The sequence below is a fragment of the Polistes fuscatus genome, unplaced genomic scaffold, assembly GCF_010416935.1.
Source record: "Polistes fuscatus isolate 324 unplaced genomic scaffold, CU_Pfus_HIC Scaffold14, whole genome shotgun sequence".
Taxonomy (NCBI): domain Eukaryota; kingdom Metazoa; phylum Arthropoda; class Insecta; order Hymenoptera; family Vespidae; genus Polistes; species Polistes fuscatus.
In genome coordinates, this window is record NW_025113042.1 from 294741 (window position 1) to 312398 (window position 17658).

Genomic DNA, 17658 nt, shown 5'->3' on the forward strand with positions numbered 1-17658 from the left:
TAAAAAGCAAGCTATAATATTCAAAAAATCTTTACATCGCTCTCTTTCTTAATAATAAAAAAATATTACACGCATCGTAAATAAACAGTTGTGATAATTCCTAAACTGCAACTTTTGCAACATATCTAGTTTTTACTTTAAATTGATCAGTTTGCGAAGAATTTATATAAAACCATTTTGATGTATAGTGATTTTAAACATTAAAACATGAGTCTGGAAAACATGCATCAAATAATATATAATCTCTTAATGTGATAAAATTTATGCAATGACACCAATAATGCAGAGTAATATTGCAAAGAATTTCTTTAGTCCTTCGCTTTATTACACATATAGATCATGGCTTATCATAAATGTTCTAGACTCTTACATTAAAGATATTTGTGAAAATAATATTATGGAAATTGAGCTAATTATAAGTATGCTTTTAATAAGTTTAAGTACTTATGGCATATATTATCCTAAAGGCACACGCATATATTTCAAATACTTACAAATTCAATTTAAAGAAAGCTATAATTTTATAAGAAATTATGCAAATCTTATAATAATAATCAATAAGCGTAAAAGATAAAAGTAATCGAATGTATCTTATATGTGAACGTATAGAGGAAGTAAAAGAAGCATGTGTATTTTATTTTTTTGATTGAAGTTGCATAAACTATTCATTTCTATGTTATGATTTGGTCACATGGATGTGGTTTTTACTTTGAACTTTTTTTTATATATATTTATATAATTGATGTTATATTTCCGAACGATATAAAATCTATTTTCAAAAAAATTGAAGGAGGTAAAGAAAACAAAAATAAGACAAGAAATTACTTGAGTCTTATCTATGTACTTATTAACTACGGTAAGTATTGATATTATTGCGATTAAAGTTTAAAGAGATGAATAATTTAATAAAATATAAATATTTTTTTCTTAACAAAAATGTGCATAACCAATCAATATTAAAGAAATTTATGTAAAAATAATATAACGAGAATCATATATAACTATCAATTAATTTAATTAATTTTTTAAAAATCCTATTTTTGTGCAACTTGATAACGAGTGATTGTTGCAATAGGCGACATTATATATATATCGTATAACGATATAAGTATTTTTATTCACTAATTAATATTATAATATTTCTTGTTAATGTTTAGTAGTTAAATGATACTTATTTTAAGTTAAAAAATTAAATTTCATTTTGTATTAACCGCCACAATATAAAAAAAATAATTCCCCCAAGAAGAATCGAACGTTAATAAGCCAGCGCGAGAAGCGAAGACGTTACTACTTACGCTAACGCACCACTTGATAATAGCTCAATTTATTTCGTACAATTCTTAAGACTTCGAAGATGAATCAGAATGCATTACTGTTTTCTTATAACATAATAGAAATGAATTAAAATTATGTATAGACAAAAAATAAATTCCACGTTTTTAGAATATCCTTTCATATATATATCTTGAATTAATTTTATGTGTGGATATAAAATTCTTCTTTTTCAAATATGTATTTAATTTGATAAACTAATAAATTTTTACGAGACAAAAAGTTAGTAATTTAAAATTTTATAAAATACATAATTTAATAGGAAAAATATTTAAATTTTAATTTCGTTTTAAAGAGAATACGTATTCAATTTGATATACAAATAAATTTTTGTGAGTCAAAAAATTAATATCAATTAATTATTCTAATTAATTTTATGGCGAGACACAAAATTAATTCATTATTTTTACTCTCCACTAAATAATAATAGTTCCTGTTAAAATGAATTATTTTTTTTTTTACTCAAGGTTCATTATTTTTGACAATAAATAAAGAAACGGCGTGCCATAAGCATCAAGATTCGATTTAAAAGTGCCGCGCTTATGCGCCGATATATATAGATATACAGACGCTCGACACTCGACAGCCAAAACGAAAAATGCTTGCTATCGAAAGAAAAATCTTATACAGAACGCTCAACCTAAACCATCGATGGCCAGGAAAAGAAATACTCGCTATCGCCTAAACAAATAGAAGGGGAGAAATATCGGTTTCTTCTTTCAGTCGCACTTGCATTCAAGATCGTTCGTTTGTGTTTAGTACACACGGACGCTAGCACGCACACTAGCCCGCTCGCGTGTAAAAGCCGACTGAGAGGCGGGACTTGCTTCCCCACTCTTACAATTACTTTTACCACTCTTTCTCACTTATTTTTGCAAATACGAAGATAAACCATATAACATTTTTTATGTATTTTTCAATTCTCTACAGCTTTTGTTTGAAACTTTTTTCGATTAAATTCCTAGATTCTAAGATAAAGTTATTTTTGACCCTTTTTTACCCTTTTTCTCAAAAACGGCACTTTCCACCTCAAAAAATTAGCACCATTCGATTCAGCGTCGTCTATTTACCCTTATATCAAGTTTCCACCTTCTTTCCTGAGATTTGAAGGAGATGGCCCGCGTTGACTGGACTATATCACTACATATTCTCTTCATTTTTCACATTATTTCACATAATTTTTATTCAGTATAAAGTATTATTTTTATTCTCAATCACAATCAATCAATCATATAAAAATAGCATCATAATCTTTTGATTATCCAAATTATCACTAATTTCTGTATAAAGCTACTTGCGAACCCAAATATCGTAAACTTTAGTATAAGTAATCACGCTTCACTTACACATACTATGAATGTTATTGATTGTTACACTCTCGACGGTGGGAATATGTACGATCGGAATCGATCGTAGATTATTAACCCTTTGCACTCGAGGCCTTTTTCGCTTGCGCGAACCAGCAACTCGAGACGATTTCGGCCAAATAAAGTAGACATTTTACAGGTACTTTAAAAACATTTACACAGGTACTTACAGGTACTTTATAAACAAACAAACGTATAGAAATAATAAAATATAATCAGTTTATTCATTTCTATGTCGAAAAAAAGCAAACTTTGATAAATACTACACTCTGTAATTAGTTTTGGTGTGATATTTAGTGAAACAATAGCCAAGATGGATTCTTGGTTTATCAGGACACATATCACAGTAATACGAAATTTCCCGTTTACCTCCAGTCGTGTTACGGTCAGAGCAAACCTTGCAGTCCCTTTTTGTGCCGTTTTGCTAAGTCGCTTGATTTAAGATTTCAAATAACTCGGGCGCTGCAGCAGTTCTGCTCGAGTCCTCACTTGAAATTATCCGGGCGCCGTATCGGCGCCGCTCGAGTGCAAAGGGTTAATCAGCATTCGATATGTGCGCCCTAGTTGTGTAGACGTTCACGACTTACTCCTGTAGGAAATTTGAAGCGATAGCATTCGCACCCCAATCACTTGGATCCTTAATGCGTGCGGTCTGTAGGACCCATTACAATCGGTCTATTCTTCACTGGACGCCTACGACGATACATCAAAGACAACCAGCAAGAGAATTATTTCCAGAAGAAGTATATCATATACTTCCTTAATTGATAAGAGTGAGAGAAGAAATATTCCAAAAAATAAGTATTTTGGATATTCTCATCAGCGAATACAGGCCCGTGTCCACGTGGTTGAGAAACCAAGGAAAGAGAATGTAAGCAATGCGTATGAAAACGCCCTACGTTTCTATGAAGGAACTATCGGTGAGATACCCTATTTTACTTATTTCGTTTATTTCGTTTATTGAAACATTGATGGGAATTACCCATTGTTACATAACCAGAATAAATATTGAAAGATAAAAATAGTATAAAGATAATATAAATATAATACTGATAAATAAAATAATATAAATATAAATAAATAATATTAATTAAAAAATATATATAAAAAAGATACATAATAATAAAGATAAATATAAATAAATAAATAATATATACATATAGAGAGAAAATATAAATATAAATAAATAAATAAATTAAAATATAAAAAAAAAGAAAAAAGAATACGTACAAATAAATATAAATAAATAAATAAAATATACATAGAAATGAACAAGACATTAAATAAAAAGACTATATAGGAATAGTCTTAAGTAATAGTCAGAAGTAAAGAAAAATAATCGTTAAAACAAAATTCTAGTAGATTAGATAAAAAGGGCCAACTAAACGAGGCTACAAGTAATATAGCAATTTCTCAATTCTCATTCGATTATTTTCAAAGAATATAAGCATGACGTTACGCACCACACAGGGCTAATAAATTTAGGAAGCATTAATCAAATAAACTGCGTGCGTAAATTATAATGATGAGACACGCGACAGGAAGCAAGAATACGTTGCGAATAAAAAACACATAAGCAAGAAATAGCTAACGTAGTCAATTTAGAAACGAGCGGATTACACGATACGGAGTATTAAAATAAAAAATTTGCAGTAAAAGTCGATAAAAGTTAATAGAGGAGAAGGCCAAAATTGAAATTAATTTTTTTAATACGCCTTTCACAAGAACGATTTCGTAAGAAATTTTATTTTAGCATCTTCCGAAAAGTAGTTTTGATATCCGGTAGAATTACATCAGGGTTACATCCAGGGAGATGGAAATTCTATATAAAGGAAATATTTTGTTATCATAAGTTAGTTCGAGTTCAAGTTTGATAAAAGTCGAACAGAGGCTTTGTTATTTAGTAAGTTCAGTTACAGAAAGCAGTGGTCACTAATCAAAAATCGCAACGGACATCTAAGTAAGTCTTACCTTCTCTATATCAGGTAATCTTCAATCGACTATGCTTACTTATTCAGAATAGCGAGCTCTCTGTTAGAAAAAAATGCGTAATATAAGAATTAAAACCTACGAGTATTGTCAATGTTCGAAGCAAACTAAAATGAAATTTGGTACCACATTCATTGATCCGATAACCAAAAACTTCTTCTTAACTCCTTGATCGTTAAAAGTAACAAAAGCGTCAAATATCGAGATATACTGCTTATTATCATTGACTTGTAATTTTTAAATCGTAATTTACTCTTTGAAAAAGGGAGTCTGCCTGGTCCCGGTTTAACTCGATGAATGCAACGTGGATGAAACAATCTTACCAATAAATCTTAAATTTATCGTCTTTCAAACGAACTACTATTATTATTTCTAAGTTACAGATACATAAAGAAACAATTTTTCTTATAAAGTAGAAAAAACGGAAAGAAAAAAAAATTACAAGAACATATGATTATCTTTTTTACATGTATATAGCTATCCTTGTCCATTACTAGAATTTCATAAACTTGTTATCACCGTTTTATATAAATTATTCATATAAATGTTCATAAAAAATGATCGTACGTGATGTCAGTGGCTATGTAATTATCATAAATATCGTGTAAATTTGTTACGTCTTGTTTGAATATAATCAATAAATTCACATTTTTGTAATGAAATGTTTCGTTTTTTTACGAATAAGAATGAGATAGATACAAAAAATTCATATTCAAATGTCTTTCTATCGAGAAGTACTCTCACATTCTTTATTGATTATCGCACGCGACATTGCCGAAACAAAACATTCAATTTAGTCAGACCTATGTGAGAGAATTAATATATAAATTCCTGTAAAAGTTGACGAGAGCTACTGCGTCATTCTGATTAAATATCTGACGGAAGATCAAAACGTGCGATTATATATAAATTAACATATAATTAAAGTATAATTAAAATATAATAAAATGTAATAAAGAATATATATAATTATTTATCTCGAAAAATGAAAACTAATTGACACATTTATATGGTAAGGCAAAATAATGTCATTTTAATCTGACTTTAATCGATATACTTCTCTCTCGTCTAGTATATCTTTTTTATCTAGTAATTATAAATTAGCATAATGTGAAAACACTATGTTTATAACACCGATTAACTTCCTCTAGTCTTAGTGTGCTTTTGGACTTGCTTAAATAGGCTCCTTGTAGATTCATTCTTTCTCAGTTCTGTTCTGGCACAGAAGATAGAAGAAGTCGCTGCGGAGTGTCAACTTCATATTTGTCCTACACTATCAAACGGAGACAATTAGTATAGTTTTAAACAAATTTAACTGTTTCTGTTATTTATAGTTTGTTCAATTCAACATGGAGAACATTACTACTGTTCTTGCTTTAACAGCTATAATAATTATATTGTTCTACGTAATTGAGTATTTAATAAATAAATTTCGGGAATATAATATGGTGAAAAAATATCAAGGACCTAAGGCTTATCCACTAATTGGAAACTTAAATTTGTTCGTTGGTGATTTAAAAGGTACATTTTTGTTTCATATTACAATATTTACATTTATGCGATCGTTATTGAAGGAATTTTTTTTTAGATATAACTTATAAATTAATAAAATTATCTGAAAACTATTCTTCGCCTTGGCGACTCTGGGTAGGCCCAAAACTGGTCCTATTCTTTGATGATCCTGAATATATGAAGGTTAGATTCATAAAATATAATGGCATTCTTTAGAATTCGCTTAAACATGTTGAATTTTTTTTTTTTAATTTTTGTATTTTATGTTTCTCAAATTTCTTGTTTTCTTTTTAGATAATATCAGACGGTTCTTATGGCTGGGAAAAAAGCGAGTTGTATGACTTTATGAAACCTTATATTGGTAATGGGTTATTTACTGCTCCAGGTAAATTATAGGTTTACATTTTCTAATTTTTTAATTACAAAATATTAAAAAAACAATACAATAAATTTAAATAAGAAATATTCTCTTAATTAAAGCTTCAGTATGGAAAATTCATCGAAGAATCTTAAATCCAGTGTTCAAAGAACAAATGTTTTCAACTTATATGGACTCAATAGTAAGAAAATCAAATACACTAGCTAACATTTTAGAAACTACTAACGGTGAAAACGTAAATTTCTTGCTTTACGTAAATATGTGTACATTGGACATAATATATGGTGAGATTTGGAAATTCTAAGAAGTTTAAAAAATATGTATTGACATAAAAATTTATTAAAAATTGTTTTCTTTTTGTACCGACAGGTAGCCTATTGGAAAGTGATTTCGATTTGCAGAACAATTCGGAGTGTAGATTTCAGGAATATCTTATCGAGTAATTATAAACAGAATATTTACATACTTATAATATAGCGCAATGTTACTTCATATTTCTTTACTTTTTGATTTTTATTTTTAATCAGAGGTGTAGACTTAGTTATGGAAAGGATTCTCAAAATATGGTTACATCCTGATATTACATTTAACAATTCATCTTGGGAAAGAGACTAAAGGGGTTTCAATCAATTCTTAATAATATCACAAGTGAGGTATACGTTAAAAGATCATTCTTATTTCAATCGTCATTTCTTTTTTCATAAATATGTGATTGCTAATATAAAATTATATATTTTTCATATATTTATATATAACTTTTATTCGTCAAGATTATAAGGAAAAAAAAGGAAACAATAGAAGAAGGTAAAGTTCTTCGAGAATCAAATGGACTAGATGAAAGTAAGAATAACCGTTTCATAAAACATTCTATTATTAATTAATTTATGGATAGTATACTTTTATAACAATACTAAATAGTATATTATATTTTCTTGATAATAAAGGTACAAACGAAAGGTCATTTCTCGACTTGCTATTTATATCATTGTACGAAAAGGGAGAAATTTCCGAGCAAGATATTCGAGATGAGATCAATACAATAGTTTTAACAGTAAGTGTAATCTATTTAAGATTAAAGACAATTTCTTTTTATTCATTAAAGGTAAAAAACATTGTGTATTACTTTTTAGGGAAGCGAGACTTCTGCTGCTACACTGTCCTTTCTATTCTTAATGCTGGCCACATTTCCGGACGTTCAAGTACGCAAAGATAACAATTAAACATTACCTTATTTGTCGTTATCTTTTATAAATCAAATGTATTTTTATACAAAACTTGTATCGTATATTCTGCTTTTCTGATTGCAGAATCAAATATACGAAGAGTTGTACGATTTGTACGGCTCAAGCGATCCAGATGATGTCCCTATTACATTGGAAGATATTAAGAAAATGAAATATTTGGAAAGAGTAGTCAAGGAAACCTTACGTTTATTCCCTTCTGCTCCATTTATTGGTCGAACATCATGTAGGGATATAAAAGGTATTTTTACACATAATAAAATATTTTTGTATATTTTTTTCTTCTATTGACATAACTGTCCTATGTAAGAATAATATGTATTTATTTATCTTATCAAGTGGACGAGAATCTTGTGATACCGAAAAATTGTTCTGTAGTTTTTGGAATATTTTCACTCCATCGAAAAGATAAATATTGGACTGATCCTTTAAGATTTAACCCGGATCGGTTCTTGCCGGGAAATTATAATCTTAATTGTTTCTTACCATTCAGCACTGGGAAAAGAAATTGCATAGGTAATAGCATTTTTTTATGCATTCTTAAAATAATATTCTAATTAGTCGATCAATTAAATACATTTTTGTTGATTATTGCTTTTTTAGGACAAAAATTTGTAATGATCCAAATGAAGGCAATCACTGCTACTTTATTAAGAAAATTTATTGTTCGAATAGATAATCCAGTTTCAGTTGAAAATGTTAAATTAAAATTCAGCATAACTTTGAAACCAGGAGAACCTATTTTTTTGAGATTTAACAAGCGATAATATTTATCTTTTTTGTCAATACTATGTTCCCAATAAAGTAATTGTAATGTGGGAATGTAAGAGTAATAATAAGAAAGTAAGAAAGGACATGCTTATGGTGTACGAGATTTTAACCACGTCGATCATGAAATCCGTTGCTACCCGCGATGGTGCGAAGTGGGGATTTCAAACGAAAAGGTAGTTTAAGGTGAACTATGCCAGAAAGAAAAGACAACAAATAGGTATTTCTAAAATAAGGCAAAGATGCATTTAAGTCTACAAAACTATTTCTAGAATAAGTAAAGATGTAAAAAAAGAAGTGTCAGAGTAAAGAGTATAAAGAGAGTTTAAGTCAAAATCATATGTGAATTAATAAAGTTTGATATTTTTGGTTAAGGAAATTATAAATTATTGACACCATGCCTTTATTTCCCATAGTAATAATTAACTGTACAAATAAAAAATAAATTTTAAAACCTATACGCTTCCAGGTTTTAATTAGGCTATCGGTATTGTATTCCTAACTAGGAAAGATGCAATCTCACAAATGGACTGAAAAATAAAAACATTAACATAAAAATCAAGTACTTTACAAAATAACTCGAGTGACTCTTAAGTTATTTTTATCGGTAAATTGGTTATAATGAGGTTATAATGAGGTTATAATGGTTATTTGATTTCATTCGTGGAAGTTAAAGTATCATAAGCAACACTTATACTTCCACATAAAAATGAATAGTGAGACACGCTTTCAACTTTTAGTTGAATGCCATTTATTAGAATACTGGAATTGACAATCAGAGTTTTTTTGCAATAGGAACCCAAATTTTTGAGAAAAAGGGTAAAAAAGGGAAAAATAGCCTTATCTTAGAATCTAGGCATTTAATCGAAAAAAGCTTCAAACAAAAGTTGTAGAGAATTGAAAAAAAAATAAAAAATGTTATATGGTTTATCTTCGTATCTGCAAAAATAAGCGAGAAAGAGTGGTAAAAGTAATTGTAAGAGTGGGGAAAGCAAGTCTTACCCCTCCGTCAGTTTTTACACCCGAGCGGGCTAGTGTGCGTGCGAGCGTCCGTGTGTACTAATCGCAACGAAGGATCTCTACAATCTTCAGATTTCTCGATCTTGAATGCGAGTGCGAGTGACAGAAGAAACCGATATTTCCTCCTTTCTATTTGTTTAGGCAATAGCGAGTATTTTTTTTCCTGGCCATCGATTGTTGAGCGTTCCGTATACGTGCGCGAGTGAGACAAGATACCGATATTTCTCTTTTTATATTTTTCTTTCGGTAGCAAGCATTTTCGTTTTGGCCATCGAGTGTCGAGCGTTCTGTATATCTATATATATCGGCGTATAAGCGCGGCGTTTTTAAATCGAATCTTGATACTTATGGCACGCCGTTTCTTTATTTATCGTTAAAAATAATGAACCTTGAATAAAAGAAAAACAATAATTTATTTTAACGGAAACTATTATTATTTAGTTGAGAGTAAAAATAATGAATTAATTTTGTGTCTCAACACATACAATTAATTAGTATAATTAATTGATATAAATTTTTTGCCTCACAAAAATTGATTTGTATATTTTGTTTAATATAATGAATGCAAAGTTAGTCGCGAACGGTGTAAATAGCAATTAATTTTGATATTTCTGAAATTGTAAAGAAATTAAATAGTTTTATTTTTCCAAGTATACTAAGTGATTTTTTTTTAAATGAAAAAAAATATGTTTCACTCAAGAATGGATCGAATATTTAACGAAAATAAGATGAGACGGAGTTTTTATGAATCACAAAATCTATTCATTTATCAACTTCGCTTTAACCCTTTCGCTACGGACACCGACTATAGTCGGCGGCAGCGCGAAGTGCTTTGTGTACGGACATCGGACTATAGTCGGTGTCGCATGAACCTACGCTTACGCTTAAATTTGTTAATATGTTAATTTCTGAATACTCAAATTATATTCATTTTTATGTTTTTCATATAAAATGACGAAACAGTTGTTACATAACTCTCAAAAAAGTATCCACACAAGAGAATTCCAAAATACCATTGCAAAACGTAAGCCACTGCAAGTAGCAGTAGCGCTACTCTTGCGGAACGGAGCGTCGTAGCGAAAGAGTTAAAAGGTTATTCGATTAAGTATTATATCGTTTTCTTGCTCATTTTCGTGAAATTCCTTGTAATTAGAATCCTCGGAGTCTATGCGCGTTACTTATACTATTGAAAACACAGTTGCATTTCAATCGCCGGTGATTGTTCAAATTTCAACTGTTTTGAGTTTTCTTTCCGTATTGAATGGTTGGACGTTTCGAAGCAAAAAATTCGTTTCAACATTATATATCTCGGTTTGCAAAAGTCTAGTGCTGTGTTAAGTTTTGTATGCTGTTTCTACACACTTCGAATGTGTTTTTTTGAAAAATAAATGTAAAGGGAATATATTCTCTTTAAAGTTATCGCGCAAAGTATGATCCGCGCACATCGATGACAGTATATAACAAAAAGAAAAGTGATAACGTATTCAGTTTTTAAAAGTTCGTTAAATAAAGATATATTAGTAATTGCGATGATACGGGTGACTTTCAAATAGTGTTCTGAAAGATAACCGACTTTAATTGTCGTTTCTCTTACTTTAAAGGTAGAATATAGTTCTTGAATGAAACATAGTTTCCATTTAAAAAAAAAATCACTTAGTATATTTGGAAAATATAAAACCATTTAATTTCATTAAAATTTCAGAAATATCAAAATTAATTGCTATTTACACCGTTCGCGACTAACTTTGCATTCATTATATTAAACAAAAATATACAAATCAATTTTTGTAAGGCAAAAAATTTTTATCGATTAATTATACTAATTAATTGTATGTGTTGAGACACAAAATTAATTCATTATTTTTACTCTCAACTAAATAATAATAGTTTCCGTTAAAATAAATTATTGTTTTTCTTTATTCAAGGTTCATTATTTTTAACGATAAATAAAGAAACGGCGTGCCATAAGTATCAAGATTCGATTTAAAAACGCCGCGCTTATACGCCGATATATAGATATACAGAACGCTCGACACTCGATGGCCAAAACGAAAAATGCTTGCTACCGAAAGAAAAATATAAAAAGAGAAATATCGGTATCTTGTCTCACTCGCGTACGTATACAGAACGCTCAACAATCGATAGCCAGGAAAAAAAATACTCGCTATTGGCTAAACAAATAGAAAGGAGGAAATATCGGTTTCTTCTGTCACTCGCACTCGCATTCAAGATCGAGAAACCTGAAGATTGTAGAGATCCTTCGTTGCGATTAGTACACACGACGCTCGCACGCACACTAGTCCGCTCGGGTGTAAAAATTGACGGAGGGGTAAGACTTGCTTTCCCCCACTCTTACAATTACTTTTACCACTTTTTCTCGCTTATTTTTGCAGATACGAAGATAAACCATATAACATTTTTTATTTTTTTTTCAATTCTCTACAACTTTTGTTTGAAGCTTTTTTCGATTAAATGCCTAGATTCTAATATAAAGCTATTTTTTACACTTTTTCCCAATTTTTCTCTCATGAAGGATACCTTTCGATGTAAAAAAATTAGCATCATTCGATTCAGCCTTGTTGATTTACCCTTAAATCAAATTTTCGAATTACCAAGTGAAATTAAGGAAGTTTTGTCCTTTTTGACTGGCCTAACCGGGAAATAGGAAACATTAACAAAACTCAGATTATTATTCAGATAATTCTATCAGTAACGAAAGATTTAACGAACAACTTTCTAAAATAACCTGTTTCATCATTCTTCGTAGACTTGAGAAATGAAAGCCCTACCACTAAATTGTTTTTATGGATATTTTCCGAGGATCGTTTAGACTGAACAAACAGTTTCATGGTCGAAAGCATAGAGGTAACTTAAAAAGACGGTCAGTGAGTCCCACCTCAGATTTTTTTCTAATTTTGCACACTTATAGTACTCCATGAGAAAATTAATTCTGCTGAAAGCTAACCATAGATATTCAGCCGTTTGCGAAAAAACGCGGATTGAAATTTCACATTGATACGTATTTTTTTGACTGTGTAGTGTAGTAGTTACAATAGCGGCGTTGTGTGTGTATTTTGAAGTCGCTTATATCTATATCTTATCTTGACAGCGCTAAATAGTATGTTTACCTTTTTTTTTCTTCTTTTTCTCTTTATTCTTTTTCTTTTCCTTTTTTTTTTACTTTATTTCTTTTTTTCGTTATTGTGCAGTAAGCTTAATAAATTTTTTTTTTATTTTTTCAAGAGTATTTTATAATAATTTTATAAGAAATATAATTAAAAAAATGCATTTGTATTATGGGAAGTTTGAATTTATTGTTTGCTAACGATATAAATTTTATTAAGAAATCAACATTATTACGCAAATAATAAAATTACTAATTATAAAATAATTAATATACTACAAATAACAAAAATTCATTTTTGACGTGCCGAAACGATACATTTTTCGTGATGATATTTGTCTTATAGATACACGAAACATGAACAAAAAAAATGAAATATATCCATCACCGATAATAATCCGACTACCAGAAAATATTTTTTAAATTAACCAGCTAAAGTGAAAATAAATTACCATTATTTTTTCAGTAAAATTCTCTCGTATTGATAGACATAGATTCGAAGTGTTTAAAAAATAATACCTTCAGAAATAAAAAAAAATCACGTGACATTGAAATAAGATTGGATATAGCATCAATTTCGTTACGCAAGAAAAACATAGATAAAAGACAAGAAATGCTATTTATCTAAGTAGTATAAAAAAGAAATAAAATAACATTTGAAATTTATGTTTAGGTATCAATTTAAAACCAAATATAAGATATAAGATTTAAAAAAAGGCAGATAATAATTTGTCATAAGGAAAAACTATTCAAGAACTCATACATCGATAGAATTATAATCTCAGAATATGGAATCTTCCATTAAGAGCGATAAGAAACTTACACCCATTCAGGAATTTTATAATGGTCAAAATATATTCATAACCGGCGGAACAGGGTTTATGGGAAAGTTATTAATCGAGAAATTGTTAAGAAGTTGCCCCGGTATCAAGTGCATATATATTTTGATACGTCCAAAAAAAGGAAAAGAAATACTTCAACGCGGAAACGAACTGTTCGAAGATACGGTAAATTAGTAACTATTAACCAATTCTGAATTTTTTCATTTATGTAACTTTGATCTATATCAAAAATCTATTCATTCACTAAATAGTACTTGTTCTGTGTATTAATTAAATATCAAGAAAATAAAATTAATATATTCAATTTTTGATAGCATTCGTTAAATTTGTAAAAACATACAAAAAGTAGCTTTTTTTTATAGAAAAAATATATAACTTTATCGATACCAACGTTCCAGGTATTTTCCAAACTGAAAGAAGAACAGCCGAAATTCAAAGATAAAATAGTCTGCATTCAGGGCGATTGTGCTTTGCCTAATCTCGGTATCACACCTCTGGATAAAGATATTCTTATGAAAGAAATTTCCATTATTTTTCATCTTGCAGCGACAATAAGATTCAACGAGAATATCAAATCTGCAACACATACTAACGTACGAGGAGTGAAAGATATGATAAGCCTCTCAAAGGAGATGCCGAATTTAAAAGTACGAATGTTATTTTAATTATGTATATTTATTATTAATTTTAAATATCTTTCATGAAGAACAAAGTAATTTCATAAATATTCATTATTTTTAATATATCAGAGTTTTGTTCATGTATCCACGGTCTATTCGCAATGTAACCACAATGTGATCGAGGAGAAATTTTATGACCCGCCAATGGACGACGATGATTTAGTCAATTTGGTTCATATTTTGGATGAAAAGTTACTGGCTGATATAACACCACAGTATGTTTCTTTTTAAATTATTTATTTTGCATAGTATTTCTACATAATATCTTTTAAGGGTATATTAAAAAAATGTATGAAACGCTTATTTGAATTTAGACTAATTGAATCATGGCCAAATACCTACACCTTCACTAAATCAGTGGCTGAAAATATAATAAAGAAGCAGGCTGGTTTGATACCGATTGGAATATTTCGCCCTGGAATTGGTATGTATCAAAATAATTCTCAGAGAAAACAACAATTTATAGTAAGTTGTTATCAAAGTAATATTTGCAGTGATTTCCACGTATCGAGAACCTATTCCAGGATGGGTTGATAATTTAAACGGTCCAATGGGAATTTTCGCCGGTGCTGCAAAAGGTTTAATTAGATCTCATCATTGCGATGAATCCGTAAAAGTATGCATAGTACCTGGAGATTTGTCGACTAATGCGCTAATCGTTAGCGCCTGGGACATCGCATGCAATCGGAGGTAACTTATAATGATTCGGAAAGAATATATCCTTGATAAAATTATTTGGAAATTTTATACCATCTCAATTGTAACAATCTTTCTTAAATATATTACGTTTTAGATCCAAAGATGATATACCAATTTACAATAATGTCTGTAATGAAAATCCTATAACTTACCAAGAAATGAAAATCATGACGTTTAAATACGGACAATTAACACCGATTAAAGATGCAATTTGGTACTATAGTTTTGAACCTACAAAATATCGGCTTCTTCATCTTTTCTACGTATATCTTCTACATTTGCTACCTGCTCTCATAATCGATATTGGAATGTTGTGTTTAGGTAGAAAACCTAGGTAAATATTTTTTACTTTTTATTAAAAAAGAATAAAAATTAGAGAAAAATAGGAATATAGTTAGTATAAACGAAATTTTTTTTCTTTTAAGGCTTCTTAGAATCTATGGTACAATAAACAAAATGTTGGACGCACTTAGCTATTTTTCTTTAATGGAATGGAAGTTTACGAATGATAGATTGATCGAAATGACAAGAAAGTTATCAACTGAAGATCAAGAATTGTTCTACTGCGACATGAAAGACGTTGTTTGGGACACTTACTTTAAAACTTTTCTCTTAGGTATAAGATTATATGTCTTGAAAGATCCCATTGTAACTCTTCCAGAAGCTTGTAAGAAAGGGCGAAGGTATTTTCACTTTTTTTGTTTTTTAATTATTAGTCTATCGCTTACAATCTCTTTCAACTGATACTTATTTTATACATTTTTAAGGCTTTACTGGATTCATCAATTATTTAAACTTTTTATTGCTGGTATTTTTCTCACGATCACATGGATTTTGATTTCTAAACTACTCGTAACTCTCGAGTATGCTTAAAAACGAGATGATTTAAACAAATTAGACCCGGAAGAAGAAGAATAATCAGAATTTATGTTTTCTTATATGTTAATTAAATATATTTATTTATTTAATGAATTTTTAATTTTCATTGCAACAGTTTAAAAAGCTAGAGAAGGTGTTAGGAGAGAGAGTAAGAATAAAAAATCCCACTAATACAAATTTCTCTATTTTCGGTATTCTCTTCGTATGAACGTTCTTATTCGCCTAATTTCTCTACCTTGCTAATGTTAGTGCGGGAATCATTCGCATATATATACCTGATTGTTTTTAGAATTTATTCGATTTATATCCTGAAGTTACCCTGACGTAAGCGGACTGGATAACGGCCGAAACTTGCAACTGCGAGATGAATGAATGAAGTCTCATTCGAAATATTTCTTTTTCTTTATTTAATTTAATAATATTAATTATATCTGTAATTAATAATAATAATTATATCTGCAAAATAATTGAAAATAAGGTGCATTTGTATTATAGTACGTGCCAAGTTTATTCTACTTTTATAAATGTGTTTGAAGTTATACTTTTATTTATTTATTTATTCTTTACTCCGCCCCTTTCGGGTTTGGAGGGCTTCCCTTCCAATCTCCCTTTTACAATATCTTACAATACTTTACCATTTAACTATAAACATATATATATATCATCTTAAATAAACTATATTACAAACATAACAACTTAATACTAACAAATTCAACTTAATAACTGACTTAATATAAAAACAAACAAAAATTATCTTAACACTCTTCTCTCAAACCCTATCCGCTTCCCTTCTCTTTCCTATCACTCGTTTTAATATTTCTGCCTCCTTCGCATCCTGACTTAGTATCTCTTCTATTCCCACCTCACTCCTCGTTACTTCACATGTCCCCAGTATGTGCATGTAATCTTCCTCTCCTTCATTGCACAATCTACACCTCTTCTCCTCCTCCCCTTTTCCAAAACTCTCTGCTTTTGCATTCATTTCCGCATCTGAATCTTGCTATTATTTTCCTATCCCTCGTTGACATATCCTTTTTCAAATACTCTGGTTCTTCCTCTGCTCTTATATACTTGTTGTTCGAGAAATAACTAGTTGGGATAGAGATGAGCGCAGAGAAAGATCGGATAGTATTAAGAACAAGGATAATAGACGGACGAGATAGGCAAGTGGACTGTATTATTTTAATTTCTGGTAGAGTTCGTATGTAACGAGATTTATTAAAATTTGTGAACAAAAGAAATAGAGATAGCAAAATTATAATATGATTTAATAACTAGTAATGTATGGACTACGCCACATGTACCGGATATCACGCCACGTGTGCCGGAAGCACGTAGTACGAGAAGTCATTAGCAAGGTAATAATAAATTTAATATGAGAATGGATAAAAATTAATGAAACGAGTAAGACAAGAATGAGAGGTCAAAGGTTAATAGATTACCTGATATTTCGTTAATGAAAGTGAAAGATAGCGTAAAGAGATGATCAGTAAGAAAGACCCAACACAAGGCTGGCCTCGTTGAAAAAAAAAGAGAAAGAAAAAGAATTAGATGAGATGGAACGTTGAGAGATGAGAAGAAAGCGAGATGTAGTCTAAGGAGATGATGCACAATTATTTTTGATTTCGAAAAGTACGTCCGCACAGATTAACTTATTAAACGATTCTACCTGGACCACGCCACTTTTCGGTTCGAGTCGAGGAACAGAGCGGAAGATAGAAAAAAACGATACACCAATTAGCGCGTTCCACGCTAGGAAGAGAGAACAACAAAACCAATAAAAGAATAACACGCAGAGGATGACGCCACAAGGGACCAATGATCTA

The 17658-nt window shown here is 29.9% G+C and overlaps 2 protein-coding genes across 2 annotated transcripts; both read left to right on the forward strand.

The window, feature by feature from the left end:
• Positions 1-3577: 3577 nt before the first annotated feature.
• On the forward strand, positions 3578-8587 carry LOC122514292 (cytochrome P450 4g15-like). Its single transcript, XM_043631023.1, has 12 exons — positions 3578-3619; positions 6023-6209; positions 6277-6383; positions 6495-6585; positions 6681-6863; positions 6949-7018; positions 7358-7419; positions 7524-7630; positions 7710-7778; positions 7887-8061; positions 8160-8336; positions 8424-8587. Exons 1-12 carry the CDS (start codon positions 3578-3580, stop codon positions 8585-8587), a joined length of 1434 nt encoding a protein of 477 aa, XP_043486958.1.
• A 3868-nt stretch (positions 8588-12455) lies between these two features.
• LOC122514294 (fatty acyl-CoA reductase wat-like) lies at positions 12456-15826 on the forward strand. The gene is made up of 9 exons (XM_043631024.1): positions 12456-12473; positions 13566-13739; positions 13973-14221; positions 14324-14425; positions 14528-14678; positions 14749-14944; positions 15048-15287; positions 15379-15636; positions 15721-15826. The coding sequence occupies exons 1-9, from the start codon at positions 12456-12458 to the stop codon at positions 15824-15826; spliced, it is 1494 nt and encodes a 497-aa protein (XP_043486959.1).
• The last annotated feature ends 1832 nt before the right edge of the window (positions 15827-17658 follow it).

What these genes read in the sequence shown, in the direction of transcription:
- LOC122514292 (XM_043631023.1), top strand. Translation starts at nt 3,578, where the DNA reads ATGCGTATGAAAACGCCCTACGTTTCTATGAAGGAACTATCG. An exon ending in GTTCGTTGGTGATTTAAAAG is followed by an intron (nt 6,210 to 6,276) that starts GTACATTTTTGT and finishes ATTTTTTTTTAG; the next exon opens with ATATAACTTATAAATTAATA. An exon ending in ATGATCCTGAATATATGAAG is followed by an intron (nt 6,384 to 6,494) that starts GTTAGATTCATA and finishes TTTTCTTTTTAG; the next exon opens with ATAATATCAGACGGTTCTTA.
- LOC122514294 (XM_043631024.1), top strand. An exon ending in GACATCGCATGCAATCGGAG is followed by an intron (nt 14,945 to 15,047) that starts GTAACTTATAAT and finishes ATTACGTTTTAG; the next exon opens with ATCCAAAGATGATATACCAA. An exon ending in TGTTTAGGTAGAAAACCTAG is followed by an intron (nt 15,288 to 15,378) that starts GTAAATATTTTT and finishes TTTTCTTTTAAG; the next exon opens with GCTTCTTAGAATCTATGGTA.